Source organism: Schistocerca cancellata, chromosome 1 (genome assembly GCF_023864275.1).
Source record: "Schistocerca cancellata isolate TAMUIC-IGC-003103 chromosome 1, iqSchCanc2.1, whole genome shotgun sequence".
NCBI classification, from domain to species: domain Eukaryota; kingdom Metazoa; phylum Arthropoda; class Insecta; order Orthoptera; family Acrididae; genus Schistocerca; species Schistocerca cancellata.
Genome location: NC_064626.1, coordinates 776,687,666 through 776,711,304, shown reverse-complemented (window position 1 = coordinate 776,711,304; position 23,639 = coordinate 776,687,666). Strand labels below are relative to the sequence as shown.

Sequence of the window (23,639 nt, the reverse complement as noted above, 5' to 3'; positions counted from 1 at the left end):
GATTGTCTGTATTTTGATAACACAAGAAGGGTAATTTCAAAGATGTATGAAACTTGCAACTCTGTTATTAATGAACATTGATCCTCCTACCTTTTCTCATTATTTAATTAAAAAACATTGGTCCACTTACTCAGTGTGCTTGCACAAATCAATCAGTGTGCAGCTCTGTGTTGCTACACAATCAATCTGCATGCTTGCACGGGTCAATCAGTGTGCAGTCCTGTGTTGCTCCACAATCGATCTGCATGAGCACACTGAGTAAGTGGATCAGTGTTTTTTAATTAAATCGTGGGAGAAGGTAGGTGATCAATGTTTATTAATAACAGAGTCACATGATCGATATATATTGCTAGGGGCCCATGTGTTTGATAGACATTCATTCTTGGAAATTACTACAAGAAGAAATCAAATAAACAAAAAGAAATTGTTTACACTAATTTTCATCTTCACTACGTTTTTTGCTTACCAAGCATGTTGTCTGTGGTATCACTGTTTTTAACATTGCCATTGTTTGAAAAGCACCGTTGTGAAAATGTATAACTTCATTGCCACAAATATTTTCACTGTTTCTTCTGAATAGATTGTGGTATATGAGGTTGTGCTTAGGATGAAACCCGAGAAGACGCTGATTTTTGCTGAATACGTGTAAGATTTTGCTTCTATACTGACGTGAGAATGTACAGTGTTATGTACTTTCAAGCATATCATATGCCGGCTGCTCTCTCATTGGCTGTGTGGAACCAGCAGCTGACATACACTTTTAATTCCCATCATACCTAATGTTTAGCATCGACAACATTGTTGCAGCAAATATGTCAGTATGCCACTGGCTCCTATCTAAACTTTTACTGTCTCCTGCAGAAATGTATACCATTGCCATGTATTCACACAATTTTAAAGTTGATTCAGATGGATTCAGGTAAATTGGTAGATGTTCATTTAAAGCCAAAGTAAGCGGTGTAGGTTCCCATGGTTGGCAGCACAGTGTAATTTGCAGCCTGCTCAACCCTCCGCTTCCCTCACTCGTCCCAGTTCCCAGCTATCCAGTATCACTGTTCCCCCTCCAACCACTCCATAGTGCTGTGCTTAAGCAGCTGTCAAACATGGACTGCAAAATCTTCTAGGGTGCGGGTCGTATTGTAACAACACCAACTAATACATAAATAAAAGAGTGCAATCACGATTCAGTGAAATTCTTGAACTTCCACCCACAATCTAGTGATGGCTGTTGGTACCATCTCCAAGACGAGTCGTGCCACTGTAATTTATTCTCACAACAACAATTACAGTCAGTTTAATATGATTTATTTTGTTTGTTGGATATTTAATACTTTTCATCTGAATGTCACCATCCTGTTCTAAAACTGATTAAAAGGTGGTAATGTTATTACCTGGTATTCTAGTATGTGAACAGCAGCTGAATTTCTCATTTGCAACCCATTAGGTAAATTATTACAGTATCTCATAATCAAATAAGAAATTGACTTGGGTTCACTATCAAGTAATGTTATTTGAAGGACAACATGTTCCCCTTTCACTGTTAACTTTACTTAAAAAGCACCATAAATGTTCGTACATTGTATAATTACTTGTATGAGAACTTTTATGGCAAACCTGTTCAAATAAAATAAGTTTGTAGCTTGATAGCATTAAATTGTATATCCTCCTGTATTTCACAAACTTGTCAAATGTTAAGCAGAGCAATACATTGTTGTGGTGGCTAGTTCGTAGTTTCTTGCATATCCCTTGCACTAGAGCCGCACGAGACAAATGTCCCGAGTTCGAGTCTCGGTCGGGCACACAGTTTTAATCTGCCAGGAAGTTTCAAATGTCGCATATTTGAGCAAGGTCGATACTGTATGTAGCACATCGGTGTGTCAGGAAATCTCGAACCTGTTAAAGTGCGAGTATTGTTTGCACTGTCTATGCTTCCAGATTCTTCAAAATAAATCTGCATGTCACCTCAATAGCCCAGGCCTCATTTGGAAATGTAAGACAATCCCTATATTGATCTATTGAACTATGTAAAAATATTGACCCCAGCAGCAATAGTTTAATACGCGAATATACACTGCTAAGCCAAAACATTATAACCACTGCCCACCGCATAGTTGGATGATGTGTGGATGCATTATGGGCACATGGTATGGTGACAAAAGTATGTAAGTGGAGCAGACACAGAGACACAGTATGTAAGTGGAGCAGACACAGAGGGGGGTTCACCCGAGTGAAGATGAGGACTGCAAATGAGCAAATACATTGATAAAAAAAGGACTTTGGCAAAGGACAGACTATAGCTGATGGAATGTTCATGTGCTTCTGTCATGAGCATCTACGGAAAGAGGTAGAAGGATAGTGAAACTATTCACAGAATATGGGGTTCAGAGGTTTGTATGCTCTGTAAAGTAGGACAGATAGTGATCTGTGGCATCTCTGACAAAAGAGCACATGCTGGTGCACGCAAAAGTGTTTCGGACCACACTGTTCATCGTACATTGTTGAACATGGAGCTCCACAGAACACCACCCCTATATGTTCACATGTTGACCCAATGACATTGTAGATCAAGGTTGCAGTGGGCACAGGACATCGGAATTCGATGTTCAGTCAATAGAAACGTAGCAGCTCTTCAAGTGAATCACAGTTTTGCTACGCTAGGTCAATGGTTGTGTCCACAAACTTAGTCATCGAAGTGAATGGCTGCTCGAAACGTGCGGCACACCGAGGACACAGGCTGGTGGGAGCAGTATTATGCTATGGGAGATACGAGATATTCTTCTGCACTTGCATGGGACCACTGGTAGTAATCAAAGACATGGTGACAGTTGCGAATCACCTACATTCCTTCATGCTTGATGTCTTCCCTGACAGCGATGTGGTCTTCGAGCAGTTTAATTGTTGATGTCTCTGAGCCAGAACAATGCTACTGTGGTTTGAGGAGTATTATAGTGAACTCACATTTATGTCTTGGTGATCAAATTCTCCTGATCTAAAAACTTTGGAACCTGTCTGGGTTGCTGTCGGATGCCATCACTCTGTACGCAAATCAGCTGCTCTGTATTTACGCAAATTACAAGACAGCCAATGCCATGTACCTCCACAAACCTACCAACAAACTGTCAGATACCTGTTACACAAAATCAGTCATGTATTTCGTTCCAAAGACAGACAAACAAACAAACTATTAAGCAGATCAGTATAAGATGACCCCCGTAGGTTTTTGAGTGATGAATTTTGGAAAAAAACCTCAGTTTATTATCAAGTAAATATGGTTCTGGGCAAGGAAGTTCTTGTCACTGTAGATACTGCATCCACCGCCAATGCACCACCTGTCATTCCCCTTCCCTGCTCCTCTCCTTTTCTGCTCTCCTTCACCCACTCCCCTCCACCTTCCTGCCCCAAAGCATCCCAATGATGCACCTGGTGACAGTGTTGTTGTGCCTACATCTAGTCCATGCACACTCTGCCAGATAGCGTTCTTCTCTCTCTGTACCCTCCTCTGATTTCATTCAACATGACAGTTGTATCTGGTCTGAGCTGCTGGAGGTGGCAGTCATGTGCATGAGGGGTACCTGCTTGTGAGAATGAATGTGTGTTTTCTTCTCTGAAGAAGGCTTTGGCTGAAAGCTATATGGTGCCTGTCTGCAACTCAGCGTGTCATCTTTACAATGAGTAGCATCCTATTCTCTTGCTTACATTGTTGGTATTCCAACTGGAGCTACTGTTGTTTAACAAGCAAATTTTTCAGTTTACTCTTTGTTTTTTCTGTTACTCTGTGGTGGTTGTGTGTTTGTAAATTTTTAGTCATTGTAGTGCTTATTTTTTGTTTAATAAAAAGTTCTTTTGCAAGGTTTTCATGTTAATGCTATAGATACTCGACAATAACACCCTGAGAGCTCAGTTTTGAAAACCCTCCATTAACTTAGCTAAGCTGTTAATGAGTAGAATCTAGATATGTCACTGTAGAAATCATGAAGTAAGAAGCAGTTACATTGTACAGTTTCCATTGAGAGGGAACTGTGAGTCTTGCTTCGAGGAAATCTGTCAAAGGTTTGGAAAAGATTCTGTGTGTCCCTAGCATAGGCTTTTCAGAGTTAACTTTATTGCTAATGTTTCTCTATAAAGTTGACCATCCTAATCAGTAGCTGATTTGAATATTATTGCAGTATGAAAATTCGAATTTTGAGAGATGCAGTGTGTATCACGCCATGTGGTAGAAGAGTTATTTGGCCTCTCTGTGTATGCAGTTAACGTCGATCTACTATACCATATTATATATGGAAATTTGGAAAACTCCTTGACAGAGTAATGCATAGTACAACGAATCTCATTGTGTAGAGAAATGCTCCAAAAAATTTGAAAGTGTTGCAGCTCATTACTGCTGATGTAACTGATGTGGTTATGATCTTGCCACTGAATTACTAAAAGAAAGGTGGTTGTGATGAGAGTGTATATGTTGCAATATAAAAATACCAATGTGCCAAGAATAGAATGTTCTCTTAAAGACAGAGCATGGTGGAACGTATGATGCTTATCTTACAAAAAGGTGATGTGCAAGATAATATTTCTCTCATTTCAGAATCACTTAACACACACATTCAATACCTGATTCTTTTACTATGACAGTATTCTATCTAATTTGTTAGGAACATGAAGTGAAGACTTGGCTGAAGAGGTCGTAATCTTTTAGTGATAATGAGCCATGGTAAATGAGCTTATACATGAAACTAATAGAGAGAAGCCGAAAAGAACTACGTGGAATGTATATATACTTTAGGAGTAAAGGAGACTACCAAGAAGAAGTGCTGAGTCATCAACAGGCACACATGAAAAGGAATAAAAAATTGTGTGCGCTTGTTGACAACTCTAAACTTTTGCTTTTCAATAGGTGGTCACCTTTACTCCTGAAGTACTTACTTTATACCAGAACTGCCCTACTATAATTCTCTCTCTAAGTGAAATTTTTATTTGCTTCAAATTCACATTAGTTTCTTCTTTAAACTTTCTGAAAGCAATAGGACAGAGTTACTCCTCTGTGGCTCTGAACTGCAAGTGGACAAGGACTGAAATGTGATTTCTAATGCTATGTGATAAATTAATGGAAGGCAAAATGTTGGACCAGAATGGATAGGGCATTGTAGAGGGGGGAATAATGATGGAAAGAAGGGAGACAGTTTAATAGGGGTGAAGAAGGGGAAAATAACTCAGCAAAAAACTTCTGGAGGTGAAGAAAAAAAATTCTGGATGAAAAATAAATTTAGGAGCTCGAGATTGGGGACACAGTAGATTACGTACTGGATAGATAAAAATGGGTGGAGATGATTGGGTTGGGTTGGTTTAAATTAAGCCATAGTGATTTGAAAATAATTCACTGCTATAATACGGAAGTATTTTTAATTATTTGTTTATTTTAATCATGTTAGGCACATAAGTTTTGTTGCACAATTAGGTACCTTGGTGACAGATCTTACCCACCTATTAAAATGTATCTGGTATAAGGAAAATCATTGTAAATTATGACTCTTTCATTTATTTGACAAAATCTTAAAACATAACCTTTTTTGCCCCCTCCAGGACCACTAGACCGATTCAAAGTATATTACACAAATTTCTTTGAGAAATTCTCCACACATCCATCTCTTTTGTTCTTTGCTTTTCAAGCACCACTTCTGTGTAGTTTTGTCTTTTCCTCTTTCGGAGGAATTACAACATCTGGAGCCTGATGGCTTATCAAGATTGATTTTTCTCTCCTCCTCAACACCATGTAACATTTGTCCCTCCTCCTTCTTTCAAGTGGAACTTAGGCACTAGAGCATTGGTGTGGTATCTGAAGTTTCCCAGGCAACATACTCCATAAAACTGCTTTGTAACAACTGTTATTGACCTTTAAAATGTGCTTACATTTAAGAGATCAAACATCACTACTGTGGCCCTTCTCCTTGTGGTCCTATATAGCAACATCATTTTTTGACACAACTGATGCATCAGATTAACTCCAGTTTTTGTACAATTATAAAGTGCTGGTCACTAGTACCTTCATCAGTTTCATCATCATGGTTAGTATAGCTAGCACAATTTTATTTTTCTTTGGGCAATATGACACAGAATGCATTTGTTAATGAAAGCAAACACTGACAAGTATATGTCTGTGTTGTTATTTGAGAGCATTTATTTTCAGATCTCTTTTTGTTTTTCTCATTGTACTATGTACATGAGTTTTGTTTCTTCTAACAGTGTTTGAACCACTTTGAGCTGCTGAATCAGTTATCACCTGTACATTCCAATTTGTTCCAGGATTAGGTTCCAGTAACTTCTAACATAACCGTTTTAGCTAGCAGCATTGGTGGCATGAAACTTTCCTTCAGGCTGTTGTCTGACATACAGTTTCTAAATTAATTGTGTAGCCAGTCTTAGCATCAACAAGAGCAAGTTATTTTAATCCACTACCTTTAGAGTTGTGCCAGTGCGCTTCATATTCTTTCTCGAAAAATATCATACCAGTCACATAAAGGATGATGATAAAATATCTTATGTCTGTGCTATCTGTCAATCTTTTGCCTCTTCTCTCTGGCAAATTGTAAACAAATGTTTTCAATGTATGCATTAGTGCAGGAAACAGTAAGTTGCATTATTTCATTGTCATGTTAAGAATTCAATGTTTCTTTTGAAGTCTTGACCCAGCAAGCCCTACCTTTTCTTCTAAGAAGATGAATAATTATGTTTTTTGCTGGACTGTGCAAATTTTTTCCAGGAATTTTTGTGTTCCATGTTGTTTATCGATCATTGTCACAATAAAATTAATATGAAGTGGATGCACTCGTATTATTCAATTCAGACAAACTATATCTATTTTCCGCATCACACACTTCATGGCATAGTCCATATCAATTCAGGCAGGATAGGAAAAAATCTTGCCTTCATAGTCTTGGTTGTTATTGAATTTAACATGTGTTAAAATGAAGGACTAAGTAAGGAACACACATTTTTTTTGTTTTCTCCAAAAAAAATTCTGCTCAGGGATACTGCCGTCCAAAGATGACACTGCGCATACCATTTTGAAGATGGGAATTTTGGAAAAAGTTTTAAAACGCTGTATCTCTGAACAGCTCTAGATATTTTGTTGTTGTTTTTTTTTTATTTGAAAGATAATTGCTTTATGGTTACAAAGAAGTCCTCCATTTGGACTTACCTGTCAAAGTTCTTTTACTATAGTCGTCTGAACTTTTTAAAAATAATTTATGGAAAAAAAATTTCAAAAATGCCAATCCATTAAATTTGATTTTTTTTTTATTAGTACCATATAGTTCTACATTCCCTGAAAAGAAGAGCTTCCACTTTTAGGTTGAACAGGTTTTATAAACAATCAAAATTTTTGCCATACATAAAACCTTATTACCACATTATCATGCAACAGGCTCATAAAAAATCAAAACCTAGTCTTATTTAACATAATTTTAGTTTAGAAAGATGGGTAAGAGACTCATTTTTCAAGCATTTTAAACGGTTCCAAAATGTATGTGAAAGGTCAAAAGACTTCAAGGTTTCAGTTTATACAACTTCTATGTGCTCTGTTTTGTACTGAAATTAGCCAGTCAATGGACTAAAAATGTGTTCCACTGCTACAGCATCTTCCTTTGATATGAAGTGATGCCTTCCTGTTGAACCAATAGGAACTGGAGCACTTACAATCTTCAAAACATTGTGAGCACCGATGTTGTTGTTGCTGTCCTTCAGCTGGAAAGCTATATCCAGGAGCTGGTCCATGTGGTAGCATAAAGTTCACTACAATTTCATTTAACTCCTAACTGGTGTCTATAATCTTTGCAATCCACCAGTCACAGTCACACACACACACACACACACACACACACACACACACACACACACACACACACACACACACACACATATCCCCCTTCTCAGGTTGTGAATCTGAAGATTATCCTGCTGTTTCTGAGGTGTTGGCCGAATGAACGAAATTTCTTCTTTCTCGCTTTTTAAAGTGTGTGAAATATGAGTTTTCCCATCACTTTGAGTACAAAAATGTGTCTTCTGAATTCCTTTCACAGGAGTAGTTTGTTTGGACCATTCTTCTTTTTTCTGCTCACAGAATTCTTCGATTTTCTCTTTGGATGAAAGAATGAGGGCCGGTGATGTGTAAAATTTCACGACTCTCGTAAAATCATCAGCATTCTGAATCACAGCTGTATTTGGTCTGGGAATATTATGTCTTATAGCATGGTGCTTCAGCAGGCATCCTACACCATGACAAGGCCCCTTCCCATGACCAGTAGCAACGTATACCCAGTTAATTGGCACAAGTGATTTACTCACTTCAAACAGCTGGTAACAATTTTTAATATGACTAGGAGCACCCTCAGAAATGATGGTGATCATCTCTGCCCCTGTTTGCAGTTGAAGAATTTTGTGCATTGCTAGCAAAGCATGTGCTGAGTCATGTCATGTGTCAGCACTTATAACTGCAACCCTTGTGGTCTTGTTTTGAAAATATGTCACTCCTGTAAAAACTGAAACCTGGTCATTACTCTAAAGATATCCTTGTACTTTTTGTGGGAGGATTACAGACCTGTTCTCAGCAAAACCACAGTGAAGCACTAAAAGTAGTTCTTCAGCCTGTACACATCCTCTCACTCCTGAAATGTGTTGTTGCAATTTCTTCAGATGCTGGTGCGTTACTGCTTTCACTGACCATTTACCAAGTTCATCAATGAAACTGTCAAAGGCAACAGTTTTCTTAATTAGTTTATTTTCCTCCCATGTCGCATATGTAATTTCTGCAGCGTTATCTGCTACATCTTTCAGACCAAGTGTTTGTAAAGACAGTCCTTCCTTTCCAGGGTAATCACCACATTCTTGAAACAAACAAGTCTTTCACTTTACATCACAGATTACTAATGACTTCACACGCTCAACCAAGGTGTCAAATGCTCCAGTAAGTTCTTCGAAGTTACCACACAAAGTTAAAAATTCATGCAGTACACACAAACAGACATCTCTAGGGGGTGTGGAACTACCCACTTAGGTTGTAGTGCATAAAATTTTGATGTTCCAATATGTGAAGTTGTATAGTTGCTCTTATAAATTGTAAAAGTTTCTTTAATGCTGAGAGTCATGTACCTCTTCACTTTCACAACTTTTTGACCTTCAATTGTTACAGTTATAGTGTCTTGTTTGGTGGTTCTCTGGTGAGAACAGTCCCATTTATCTTCCAGATAAAATGACTGCACTATTTGAACTTCAGCTGCTTCTACAGGATGACCATAATAGGGATCTGGTCTTCCAAAGACTCCTTTTACAGACATCCCATTTCTTGATTTGTCTACCATGTACTTTGATACTGATGGAATGTGGTTCAAAACTGTTTTCTTTGAAAATGTCTCTGGAATAATAGTTAAAACTTGCACATTTTCACTTAGGATGCACAATATTCAATAGCTGAATTGATATTTGTGAAAAATTCCTGGCAAGAGGCCTTTGGTTCATTTTCTTCTGAAGATGGAATTTCTACTTTCAAGAGTGTGGTTAGTTTTGCTGTAGTGTTTTCATCCATAGCTTTAGTAATTTCTCTGCGATTTCTTGATGCATAGAGCTTATGACTTGACTTCACTGATCATGGTTTCTTAATAGGACTAACACCTACCTCTGTAGTTGACTGATTCAGGGTATTTAATTCTTCCTCTATTGATGCAAAATCTGCACCATGGGAGGCTTCACCTAGTTGAGATACTATCGTTGTTGTTCTGTCTAAACATTTAGAACACAAAAAGTCATCAAAGGAAACATCTTCACTTTGAAATAGTCTTCAAATGAGAACATTTATTCCCAACCTGAACAAAGTCTGTTTTCTTGTTTGTCTTACATATCACTGTTTTTATGGATATGCAAATAGTCAGCATACTTCATTTCCCTGTGGCCCCAGTCGGAAGACATTTCAAACAGTCCTTTTCACAAAACACACTGCAACTGTGTCAACTGGCAGATTCCTCATGAAAACACAGAACTCACTGTATGCTCTCAGGTTTCTTAGAATCCTCTTCAGTAAACAAATTAGCACTGAAGAACTACAATACAGAAATCTGCAATGAACAACCACGGCAAAGAAACTGACAAGACGCTACATCAAAGTGTAAGAAATATGTGCAACAATGAAAGAGAAAAGAAATAACTACAACAAAGACAACAGAAATAAACATTGTAACAAAGAAATTAGAAAGAAACAACTTCAGTGAAGACATACATTATCCTTGAAAGTTAAAAAAGATGATTTTTTAAAATAATACCTGTCCAACTTAAAAGTGGAAGCTTTTGTTTATAGAGAATATACTACTACATGTACTAATTAACAGAAAAAAAAATCTAACTTTTCTGGATTGGAATTTTTGAAAAACAAATTTTTTCTGTAAATTATAAAAAAAAATTCAAAAGGCGACAGTAAAAGAACTTTGCCAGATATGTCCAAGCGGAGGATACCATTGTAATCATATAGCAATTATCTTTCAAATAAATAAAACTATAACAACATATCTAGAACTGTTACAGAGATACAGCATTTTAGAAATTTTTGCGAAATTCGCATCTTCAGAATGGTGTTCACATTGTTATCTTTGGAGGCCTGTATTTTCGAACAAGAATTTTTTGGAGAAAACAAAAAATACATGTTTCTTACTTACTCCTGAATTTTAACATATGCTGAATTCAATAACATCCGAGGCTATGAAGGTAACCCCCCCCCCCCCCCCCCTGAAGTGATATGGATTATGCCTCGTGTACCGATTCAGTATTGTGGTCACTTTCAATCACTTGATTAGTTTCTTGTTCACTTTCATCAGGACATACCTCTTCTGGCTCCTCAAGCCATTGCAGAACAACATTGATATCTTTTGTTGGTTCTTGTCTTGTGCATTTTGACATTTTACTTGTTCTGAATACAGCCATGTAGTTGACAACTGTCAACCAAACATGCTAACCTTCCTCCTCCATTGGCTCATGGTTCATTCCTGAGTTTGTGTGTGGCGCACATGGGGCCCAGATCTATTGCAGCCCATTGTTTCTTCCCTGGCTGCATTTCCTTGACCGTGCCCCTCCCTCCTTATCCTTGCTCCTTCTGCACTGTCCCCTCCTTCCCCTTTCTGTGTTTTGATTTATGTCCACCTGGTTCCCTGTACTGCTTGCAATTTTGTTCCTCCTGCATTTTGGCATGCAGGTCTCCGCTTGAGGATTTAACTTCTAAATTTTATGTTTTTAGCATGCGCCATTTGGGGAAGAAATCCCTGCCTAGAGTGTATGGCTTGGGATTCCTCTCCCCCCCTTCCTTCCGCTCTTCCTTCCCTACCGTAGCCCCCCTCCACTAGCACATGTGACCAGTCCATGTGGGGGAGGGGGGTGGGGTCTGCTATGTACCCATCTTGCTGAGCCCCCTGGTAACACAGGGATCACACTATTGATACCTGAGCTTTTCCCTCCCCATATATGCAGAGGAGTGGTTGCTTGTCTTCTTGGAGCATTGGAACTCCTGGCAAAGGTTGCTGTGCCAAGTGGCCCTTGCTGTGGCTTGGTGGCACCCATGGGGGGAGTGTGGTTTTCATGAAGAATATCAAGCTGCAAAAACCTGGCCGTTCTCAAATAGCCTTCTCTTAAAATGTTGAAGGATCATTGAATGCTGCTTTATATGACCTGGCAGCCTTTCCTTCCATGGCTACACCCTGGGAGGAGGGCCAGACACACCGTCTTGGAATGAAACACTTTCCCCAGTACCTCACACACATTCACTGCCACAAAGCCACTGTTTTTTGGGGAGAATATTAAGGACAAGTTTGGGGAGTTGAGCCTCTCTGTAAGATGCGGTTGGGCTTCCTGCTGATCACAACTTCTTCTCTAATCCAGTATGCAGCTCTTCTTGCTTGTGATCATCTTGGCACTGTCCCAGTGCCTGTTACCTATCACAAATCCCTGAATATGGTCTTGGGAGTGATTTTTCACAGGGACCTCATTCTGGAAATTGATGAGGAAGTCTAGGCTGATATTGAGTGACACAGCTTTCATTTTGTTTGACATGTGCAGAAGGGTAGCAAAGACAACCACACTGACACTTGCACCTTCATTCCGGCTTTCGAGGGGCATAACCCCCCCCCCCCCTCCCAAGAGAAGGTCAAGGTTATGTACTACAGACATGATATGAAGCCGTACGCCGCACCATCCAAGAGGTGCTTTTGTTGCTTGATTTTGGGCATATGGCTTCCCATTGTATGGCGGTCCATCTGTGTGGTGACTGTGGACATCCACTCCATGCGGGAAACCCCTGTGTTCCGCCCCCTTTGTGTGTCAGTTGTCATGACAGCCACTCCCATTACTCACCAGATTGCCCAGTTTACAAGAGGGATAAGAAGATCCAAGAGTACAAGTTTCTTGATCGCCTTTCTTACGCTGAGGCTTGCCAAAAAAATGACATACTCCATACGGTGTCCTTACCCAGCCCCATCACCCTCTCCCTCCCCTTCCCCTTCAGTTCCCACAACCTCCCCTCTGGGCGCTGCTTTCCCTCCTTAGCCGGAGAAGTTATCCCCTTCTTCAGCTCCTGCCTGTGATGCCCCCCCCCCCCCCTTCCCCACCCCTCCCACCACCACCCGAGCCCAAATTTCTTGTATCTTCGTGGCGCCTATGCGTAGTATATGTTGGCACCAGTTGTGTCATTCGGCAGTCAGCTTCTCTAAATTTTTTTCAATAGTGTTCCTTGAAAAGAAAATCACCTTCCCTCCAGGGATTTCCATTTGAATTCCCGAAGCATTTCCGTAACACTTACATGTTGTTCAAAATAACCGGTTACAAATCTAGCAGCTTTCCTCTCCTTCAATCCAACCTAGTACAGGTCTCAAACACTTGGGCAGTACTCAGGAATAGGTTGCCCCAGCATTCTATATGTGGTCTACTTTACAGGTGAACTATACTTTCCTAAAATTCTTCCAATAAACTGAAGTCGACTGCTTGCCTTCTCTACCAGAGTCCTCACATGCTCATTCTGTTACATATCATTTTGCAACTTTACACCCAAATACACTCCTGGAAATTGAAATAAGAACACCGGGAATTCATTGTCCCAGGAAGGGGAAACTTTATTGACACATTCCTGGGGTCAGATACATCACATGATCACACTGACAGAACCACAGGCACATAGACACAGGCAACAGAGCATGCACAATGTCGGCACTAGTACAGTGTATATCCACCTTTCGCAGCAATGCAGGCTGCTATTCTCCCATGGAGACGATCGTAGAGATGCTGGATGTAGTCCTGTGGAACGGCTTGCCATGCCATTTCCACCTGGCGCCTCAGTTGGACCAGCGTTCGTGCTGGACGTGCAGACCGCGTGAGACGACGCTTCATCCAGTCCCAAACATGCTCAATGGGGGACAGATCCGGAGATCTTGCTGGCCAGGGTAGTTGACTTACACCTTCTAGAGCACGTTGGGTGGCACGGGATACATGTGGACGTGCATTGTCCTGTTGGAACAGCAAGTTCCCTTGCCGGTCTAGGAATGGTAGAACGATGGGTTCGATGACGGTTTGGATGTACCGTGCACTATTCAGTGTCCCCTCGACGATCACCAGTGGTGTACGGCTAGTGTAGGAGATCGCTCCCCACACCATGATGCCGGGTGTTGGCCCTGTGTGCCTCGGTCGTATGCAGTCCTGATTGTGGCGCTCACCTGCACGGCGCCAAACACGCATACGACCATCATTGGCACCAAGGCAGAAGCGACTCTCATCGCTGAAGACGACACGTCTCCATTCGTCCCTCCATTCACGCCTGTCGCGACACCACTGGAGGCGGGCTGCACAATGTTGGGGCGTGAGCGGAAGACGGCCTAACGGTGTGCGGGACCGTAGCCCAGCTTCATGGAGACGGTTGCGAATGGTCCTCGCCGATACCCCAGGAGCAACAGTGTCCCTAATTTGCTGGGAAGTGGCGGTGCAGTCCCCTACGGCACTGCGTAGGATCCTACGGTCTTGGCGTGCATCCGTGCGTCGCTGCGGTCCGGTCCCAGGTCGACGGGCACGTGCACCTTCCGCCGACCACTGGCGACAACATCGATGTACTGTGGAGACTTCACGCCCCAAGTGTTGAGCAATTCGGCGGTACGTCCACCCGGCCTCCCGCATGCCCACTATACGCCCTTGCTCAAAGTCCGTCAACTGCACATACGGTTCACGTCCACGCTGTTGCGGCATGCTACCAGTGTTAAAGACTGCGATGGAGCTCCGTATGCCACGGCAAACTGGCTGACACTGACGGCGGCGGTGCACAAATGCTGCGCAGCTAGCGCCATTCGACGGCCAACACCGCGGTTCCTGGTGTGTCCGCTGTGCCGTGCGTGTGATCATTGCTTGTACAGCCCTCTCGCAGTGTCTGGAGCAAGTATGGTGGGTCTGACACACCGGTGTCAATGTGTTCTTTTTTCCATTTCCAGGAGTGTAATTAAACGACATGAGTGTGTCAAGCAGTGCACTACTAATGCTGTATCCAAACATTACAGGTTTGTTTTTTCTACTCATCCACATTAATTTACATTTTCCCAAATTTAGAGCTAGCTGCCATATGTCACACCAACTACAAATTTTGTCTTCAACTTCGGCACCTTACTGTACACTAAAGCATCATCATCATCATCAAACAACAGCAGATTGCTGCTCATCCCGTCCACCTAATCATTTGTGTATATAAAAAACAACAGTGGCCCTATCACACTTCCCTGTGGCACTCCTGATGATTCCCTAGTCTGACGAACACTCGCCATTGAGGACAAAATACTTGCTTATATTACTTAAGAAGTCTTCGAACCACTTACATATCTGTGAGCCTACTCCATATGCTCTTACCTTTGTTAACTGCCTGCAATGCAGTACCATCTCAAGTACTGTCCGGAAATCCAGAAATATGGAATCTGCCTGTTGCCCTTCATCCGTAGTTCACAGTACATCACATGAGAAAAGGGCAAGCTGAGTTGCACACAAGCGAAGCTTTCTAAAACCATGCTGATTCGTGGATGTAAGCTATGTACATATTTTTTTTAGAGCTTGATCAATTATTCACTTGAATGTCAGCAACAATTTCTTTACTTGTTTGTGTGATTCAAATGAGTGTAGCTGCTAGCTGAGACAACCCCTCCTTATTTATTTTACTGAACATGTAGACATTTCTGCTTGCCTTTCTAGTCAATTTTACCTTTGTTTCCATTGTTGCTACAACTGCATTGTTATCACGTTTCCAGTCTCTATTTTCACATTTTCAAAGAGATCAGGTCAGTTGGTTGCTATTATGATGAGAGCCACAGAGTGGTATATTGTATGCCAAATAAACGTCAGTTTCTCCAAGGTGCCTGTATAACAACAAATGTCAGCATTAATAAAAGTTACGACTTTTATTTATGGTACAATATATACAGTTTGAGTTGTGTGAGGAGACTTGAGTGAAAAGCACGAGTTCACTGAAGATCACTTAAAAGCAGAAGCAAAGTCTAAACTGGATAAATTACAAGTTCCTGATTCAGTGTCCAATTCAGGCTAGCCAGCATGCTGGGCATAATCCAGTCTGTAAATACAGGTGTATCAGAGCAGAAATCAGCAAGGTTGCTTGAAGATTACACGACAATCATTGCTAGGTGGCTCGTGCATAATCGGAGGTAACTGCTGATCACCTTACGGGAGTCATAATTGAATCGGCTGACGTGGAGCAATGTGGCCTCGTAAATACCAGCTGAGTAGAAGGTTACTTGTCCCATTCTGTTTTCATAAATGACAGGTTTAAGGAAATAGTTTAGTGATTTTGGTGCTGCTTGTCGGAGTGATGCCTTCTGCAAGCTTGACAGTGAACATTTTGTTATGCTGTTCCATGTCTGCCGAGTAAGCAACCTGGCAGACCTGGCTATACTGTGGGAGGGCGTAACCCCTAGGATACAGCAGTTGCCAACAAGTCTAGTATATGTTCATCTACATGTAAACTGTGCAAGCGCTCTGTAGTGTGTGGTGAAGTTCATATCAATGTTAGCAGTTTCGTGCACTGTACCATGCGTATGTTGTGAGAGACATAATGTCATTTCTCTTATCTTATTATGGTGACTCGTACATGTGAGACATGACAGTGGCAGCAGGATTACTGCACAATCTTCCTTGTATACCAGTTCTCTAAATTAATCCAACAGGGTTTCGTGAGAACAATGTTTCCTTTCTTCCAGAGATCAAGAATCTCTGTTGTATTTTTATGAGTTGTACCAATCTGTCCTGACCCTGGCAGTGGGCTTTAATAATTTAGTAATATGTGTAGATGATTTGTTGTTCATATTTTTGTATTCTAGTTTTTTAGCAGTTTAAGTGCAATTTAGACATATGTCTCATAATTGTAAATTTTGAGCCCTTGGATGTTAATAGGTGACTGAAGATAAATGAGGGCTGGAGCATGGCTTTTGGTAATAGTTTTAACTTTTACCTTCTTTAAGTAGTTTAGAATGACAGCTGATAACAGCTTTGGGGAACACTCTCAGTCTATAACCAAAGTCATTGTTATAATAAAAGTACTGAATTGTATTTACAATTAATTACCTCAAGTATCTTTGTTGTAGGTTTAAGTATTTCTAAGTCTAGGGGACTGGTAACCTCAGATGTTAAGTCCCATTGTGCTTAGTCATTTGAACCATCTTTGTTAGCTATCTCAGCTGAAATAATTGAGAAAAAATCAATTTAGGATTGTAGTACACTGTACAGAAATACAAATTTTGTTAGGATTACTCATTTTTGTTGGTTTCACCCAGTGCTAATTTCCATATTAATTGTTTTTGTATAGGATTTTCATGTTGCATGTTAAGTAAGTGAACAATTAACATGGTTCATCAGAACAAATATACTCAATTGTTGTGGAATAAATGTTTTTTTTTTTTCTAAATTCGCCAATTATCTTTTCAAATTTCAGCATGGAACAGTAGCTGTTGCGACAACAACAGCAGCTGCTATTCAAGCAACACCTCCTCCAGCTTTAACAACTCAGACAGCAACTGTACAGGTAAATAACATACGTCGTTCACCAATATGCACATCATAAGTATTTAAATGGGAGGGAAAAATATTTGGTTGTTGACTGTGCATGGGTGTGGGAAGGCTTTGTTCCAATTACATTGTCAGATATTTCATGTAAGGAAAATTGTTTTATTTTTTTATTTTGTCACATATCATTCTGTTCAGCTTGTGGGATTGTAGAAAGCCCAATGTGATTGAAAACCCAGTGTGATTCCTGTGGTCTTCAGTTTAAGTAATACTAAGAATGACATGTAAACTAAAAAATAAGCTTATGAATAACTAGTAGAAATAACAGCACTTTGTGCAGAAAATTTTAGTGAATACTCACATAATCAGTGTTTAACACATTTTCTGTATAATGTTTAACAAAACGTAATTTTTTTCAGTGACTCTATTACTATGTGATTTCTTTGCTACAGTAGTACAAAAAAATTAAAAAAAATGCTCTTCAGTTGTGAGTGCACATCATGATCCTAGAGCCTGGGCACATATTTTCAGTCTGGTTCAAAATGTTCTTCATAGGTTTCAAAGCTAGTGTAAACATGAATTAAAAGATAGTGAAAATCTTTCCAAATTATTTAGAAATGTAATATATAATGGAATATGTAATGCAATATAATGATAATAGTAATTCCATGCTGAAAACACAATATAAAATATTCATTGTTGTTTATTGAAACATCGACAATCTACCATAATCTCCATTTGAAATTGACATCACTTGATGGCCATGAGAATAGTGGAGCATTCAAGCTCAGTGTGGATGATTTCAGATACTCCAAAATATATTCTTGCTATAGTAGATTATCTCTTTCAGAAATTCTGAAGAAAAAGTGAGGTAGTTTCGGGAATATGAAATTTGAAGGATTCCACCATATTGTTCTCATTTATCCAGTGCATTTAAATTAAATTGAAAATCATATGAGAAAAAGAATAGATTTATGTGATCAGCATCAGCACAGTTTTGCTTGAGGTTGGGAGTAATGCAATCTTGAAGAACAGATTTCCTTTTTTGCGCAAGTCTCTATCTCTGTTTGTGAATGAGTAAAGTCGGGGTCAAAGATGAGCGTTGTTGGGATCGAGGCACTACAGTACAGTTGTTGTTTGTGCACTAAGATGTATCTTGCTTTAGAATCATAGGTTGGGTCAATTTTTTTGCAACCATTTCTTTAGAAATTTAGAATCTTACAATCAAATAATCCTATGTTCGTTGATTTTATGTCTTGGTTTTCTGGTGGAACAGATGGAGTTCTTATTCGAAAATTTTCCTGAGATATTTATATTTGATACTGGATTTTTGAGACTACAAGTTAGTGCTGCTTTATGTTGTTCTTGTATTCAGAATTTATAATAGTGAAGCATTGAAATTTATTCAGGTAACTGTAGGAACAAAGAACAAAACTGTTGATAAGATCTCTTCAGTAAACACACTGTGAAGGCAGCGGAATTAAATATGATCTACTTCTCATCAGGAAATCATTCTATGCCAGAATAATCACTGCTGTACATTTTGCTGCAGCTGTATGGCAATGAATGCAAACAATTGGATCAATTTACCATCAAGAATGTAAGAAATTTGTTTACCTGAGATTCATAGTCAATTTTCATAAAATAAATTTCACATTTGCTTCTTTGATCCACTAATATTTTTATGTCGTGTGTGTGTGCCAGGGGGGGGGGGCTACTTTGGGCACCCCCTTTCTTGCTCCATTTGTGAGTGGTGTGTGGGAAGAACAGCAGTTGGTAAGGTTCTGTAAAAGCTTAAGTTTCTTTGATTTTATCTTTATTGTCATTTTGCAAAATACATGTGGGAGAAAGTAAGTAATCCTTGTAATGCTGCAGACGAGATCTTTGCATTCTGTACTGTGGCTGCTTTTGTCATGGCTGTACTACTCGCCAAATGATGGTGCCTATGTTGAGAGACGGCATTCTGGCTGATATATTCACGTCTTTGTGCATCGTGAATTGTGGTCCTAACCAGTCATCATATCTCATAAACGATCAAGGTCTTGAAATGAGGTTTTCCGCAAATGGTAGCACACGATGAAGCACATATGTTGTATGATAAATACTCGAAATGTTTTTATTCAATGGAAGTAACTCATCTACTGCATAGAGAGGTCAACGGCTCAGAACAAATTCAGATTTCCTTAGCACTGAAGTAAAATCCAAGCGGCATGGGTACACAAGTCCACAACACCTGGAGAACAGCATAGCAGAGTGTGTAAGTGCCCACAGCAGCGAAAGGGTTAATATGTTACATGGCTCTCCTTGGAATGCACACTTCCAGAGCTTTAACAGTGGATCTCTGTGATGCCCAACAACACTAAAAGCATGCTACAGGAATTCAATGAGGTTCACCATATGGTTTCTCCTTTCTCTCCTCCATTAATACTACCTTGTAAGCAAGGGCACCAGACCAGTGAATAATATATGAACATCAGTTGAATGGGGGTTTTGTAAACTTCTTTCCGTAGCTGAAGTAAGTTTTCTCTGGTTTCTTTCAACAAATCTCAGTCTGGTATCTGCTTTTCTGACTGGCTGTTTTATGTGGTCATTCCACTTCAGCTCTCCATATCCACAGCTCTTTTGTAGTGTCTGCCAATGTCTTACTGTTTCCAGTGATTGGTTGCCAATTGATTGATTAAACAGCAGTGTGACTTTTTACCTTTTAGTCTCTGTATGTTTAGGGTCAGCTGCCAGTCTGAGCACCAGTTGTCACTCATTGCGTATCTTCCTAAGTTTGACTACAATTTTCTGGCATTGTGACTTACATTTATACAACAGTATCACCCACAAAAGCACACCGGCAGTTTTGATACTGTCCACTACATAATTTATATATACAGCTAAAAGTAACAGCATTATAAAACACACTGGGGGGAACGCCTGGAGTCACTTTTATGCTTAAAAATTTCACCTCATTAAGAATTAAAATTTTGAGGTCTGTCTGTTAGCAAATCTTGAATGCAGCCATCAAAGCTGGTCCAGTATTCCATATGCTCATATTTTATTCAATTGACAACAATGTGGATGCTTTCCACAAGTCAAGAAACACTGTGTTATCGTAGGTTCTCCTATCTATTGGCATCTGGATCTCATGGACAAACAGCGGAAGCTGAATTTTGCAATATTGTTGTTCGCAGAATCTGTTGATTCCTGCAGAGATTTTGATTATTTTAGGTCATAATGTGGAGGTGTAAAATGTATTTCATAATTATACAACAGACTGATGTCAGCGATACAGGCCTGTACTTTTTTGAATTCCATGGAATGTCTCGTTGCTCCATCAAGCTAACATTAACTGCTACTGCTTGAGGAGTGGCTTTCTTTGCATAATCTATGTAAAATTATGCATGTATCTCATGCTGTCTAGTTCCCTTACTTTTGTTAAGCAGTTTTCATAATTTTTCATTCTGGGATAAGATACATCATTTTGATATTCATATGATGGTTATATTGAGGAACCGTATTATTGTATTCAGCAGTGAAACAGTTTCGATTGATTGAATTCAGAATATTGAACTCATCTCGGTTAGCCTCTGTTTCTGTATGGATGTTTTCACTGAGTGACTGTGTTGATGATTTTGATATGTTTATTGACTTTACTTAGAATTACAACTTCATTGAATTTTTTTCGAGGGTAGTAGGCAGTATATACATTCAATTCATTGAATACTTCTTACTTTGAGATTTCATCATTCAGTACACAGACGTTATAAAAATTAGGCATTAACTTAAAAAAACATTTGAAAGATATGTGTTCACTTTATACCTTAAACAGTATGGAAAAACAGTATTAGCAGGTAAAGGGTGAGTTAGTACCAAAATTAATTTCTTTGAGCCTCTTACCTGAATGCTCAACCCTTTTGCAAAACCTCCGATATAGGATTTTCTCACTTTCAGTGATTTAATGAGATAGCATTCAATACTTTTGAGGCAGTGAAAATAAATTGTCAGTTTTCAGAAATTAAAATTGTAAACACCAGACTGACTGTACACTGTAATTGAAACCGCTTTTTGCGGTAATTCTCATAAATTCTATTTACTCCTCTGTTCCAACTTGATTAGTTCCTGTTATTTGGGAGAGTTTGCTCTCTTTTACTTTCCCCTTTCTGGGGCACTATGCATAACTCATTTAGTATTCCTTTTTCATTCCTCCAGCTACTCAACTTTTCCAGACTTCAGTTTTTATAACTGAGGGAGGTTGCACATTAATGATACACTGGTCTTGCATCTTGGATGATGATGGTTCAAATCCCTATCAGACCTTCCAGATTTAGGTTTTCCGTGATTTCCCTAAATGGCTCCAGGCAAATCGAAGTGGGTTCCTTTGAAAAGGGCATGGCTGATTTCCTTCCCCATTCCTTCGTAATCCAAGCATGGGCTCTGTCCCTATTCACCTCGTTGTTGACAGGGTATAAATTGTAATCTTACTTCCTTCATTTTTTTATATTTTGGTTTACATCATCAGTTTTGCCTGTTATGATGCTTATTCTAGAACTTTGACTGCTGTAATATTTAGCTTCTTTTTTATCTTGACACTTGCTCTGGATGTACTTGTTAAACTACAATAAAATAAAGACATGACACACTCATGTTCACTAGGAGCAGCAGACAGACATGGACAGAATGTAGCAGAACTGTGGCTGCTTCATCTGCTGAATATGAGGAAGGTCATCTATGATTTTAGGTCAAGCTAAATATGGTAGGGCACATTGAGGGAAATTAGTGGCCCACTCCTTTGCACGTGCCAAAAATCGGTGTTTCCATCAACTTTTGGTTGTGTATATTGGTTTGTTACCTAGAACCAAGCTGTTTTTGTGTCCTTTTTATGGATTTGTAGTTTCATGCAGTAGCTCCTCCTTTTATAGATATTTGTAAAATTTTTTGTATGAACTCTGATTCTTATTCAGCTTTATGACAGTATGATAATATTGATTGCAAGATGATAAAAATAACGATCCTCTCTGGAAATGTTTTGTTTTTGACTGATGTGCTTGAGATATGGAAAAATGGAAATAGGAAAATCTTTTTGTTATTGGTGATGAAATATGTTTAATAATGATTGTCTACTGTGTTGTAACTGATGGCTGAAACATTAACTTAGTAAGTATGTTTGTTCAGAATAAAATAGTAAAATGCAGTTTTGCTATAGTCTTTTTGTGGACTAAAGAGTCTTACAACTACGAGTAATATTGCGGGGAGGGAAGCCAACTTATAAGTCAGGGCTTAGCTATTGGGCATTAAAACTTGTCATTTTATGAAGCAGCCTTGGCTTTGCTAGAACTTCAAAATACGTTTCTGAGTGTGGCCAGTGGTGTGGATTCGTGTCTCGTTTATTTAAGTTTCGGGTTTCTAATCTGGATATTGTGAACGCAATTCCCTTATTGTTGTTGACATACTGTGTTACTTTTACCTGCAGCAATAATTGCAAATGAGAAAAATGCCTACCTGCGCCGTGACTTTGAATTTATTTGAAACAGTTGGTGTTATTGTCTTCCCTTCCCACCCTCCCCTTCCCAATTTTTATATTTGTTTGGTTACATTGAGGTTGTGCTGTAAATTGTGGTTAATTTGTATGGCAAGTGAGAAGTTTAAATTTTCTTGTAATCGAGCTTCTGAAAAAAATAAGTGGTAAGCAGCATTGTGAGCTGAGAGGCTGAACATACATGTAGTGAGAGTTCTCAGAAATGAAAGCCACACTCAGAGTAATTGTGAAACATGAAAGTCAGTCAGAATTTAACACCTTTGCTATGTATGGTGAAGTTGGTGCACCATTTTGTTAAGTCACGTAGGAAACGGCTTGATAAATACGACTGAATGTATTAAATTATTGTCAAAGACATCTGAGAACTACTGAACAGTACAAAATGTGTCAGTTGGTATGAGCAGAAAATTGTTTACTGAATACTATTGCACTTGGACTTTCTTTCTTCCCATGCTGATAATCCTACAAATTTTAACAAGATGATGTATGTGAAGCTCTCGGAGGAGAACAGTGAGGAGATTGTCTTTTGTAGTAATTTCTTTTCAATTCAGGATTTTGTACTATCATGCTGAAACACTTCTTAGATTTGTGCAGTTTTGGTGAAAAATAATGTACTTCACAAATGAAATGCAGACACGTAGGAGCTACTTTTACAGATCCCCCCAAAGAAGTATAAAAACTAGCAAACATGCAGTTTGGATAATTTTGGATAATAAGTAAATATCCTATAATAAGAAAGCTTTTGACAATGTTGACTGGAATACTCTCTTTCAAATTCTAAAGGTGGCAGGGGTAAAAGACAGGGAGCGAAAGGCTATTTACAATTTGTACAGAAACCAGATGGCAGTTATAAGAGTCGAGGGACATGAAAGGGAAGCAGTGGTTGGGAAGGGAGTAAGACAGGGTTGTAGCCTCTCCCCGATGTTATTCAATCTGTATATTGAGCAAGCAGTAAAGGAAACAAAAGAAAAATTCGGGGTAGGTATTAAAATCCATGGAGAAGAAATAAAAACTTTGAGGTTCACCGATGACATTGTAATTCTGTCAGAGACAGCAAAGG

At 39.3% G+C, this 23,639-nt stretch overlaps 1 protein-coding gene across 2 annotated transcripts in view; it reads left to right on the top strand.

Annotated features, from left to right (window-relative positions):
* The window catches only part of LOC126187313 (transcription initiation factor TFIID subunit 4), a 202,195-nt gene that overhangs the window by 30,484 nt on the left and 148,072 nt on the right, over nucleotides 1-23,639 (top strand). For both annotated transcript variants that reach the window (XM_049928325.1, XM_049928316.1), the window contains exon 3: nucleotides 16,985-17,074. In XM_049928325.1, coding sequence (XP_049784282.1) covers nucleotides 16,985-17,074 — 90 coding nt within the window. The remainder of the gene's footprint in view (nucleotides 1-16,984; nucleotides 17,075-23,639) is intronic.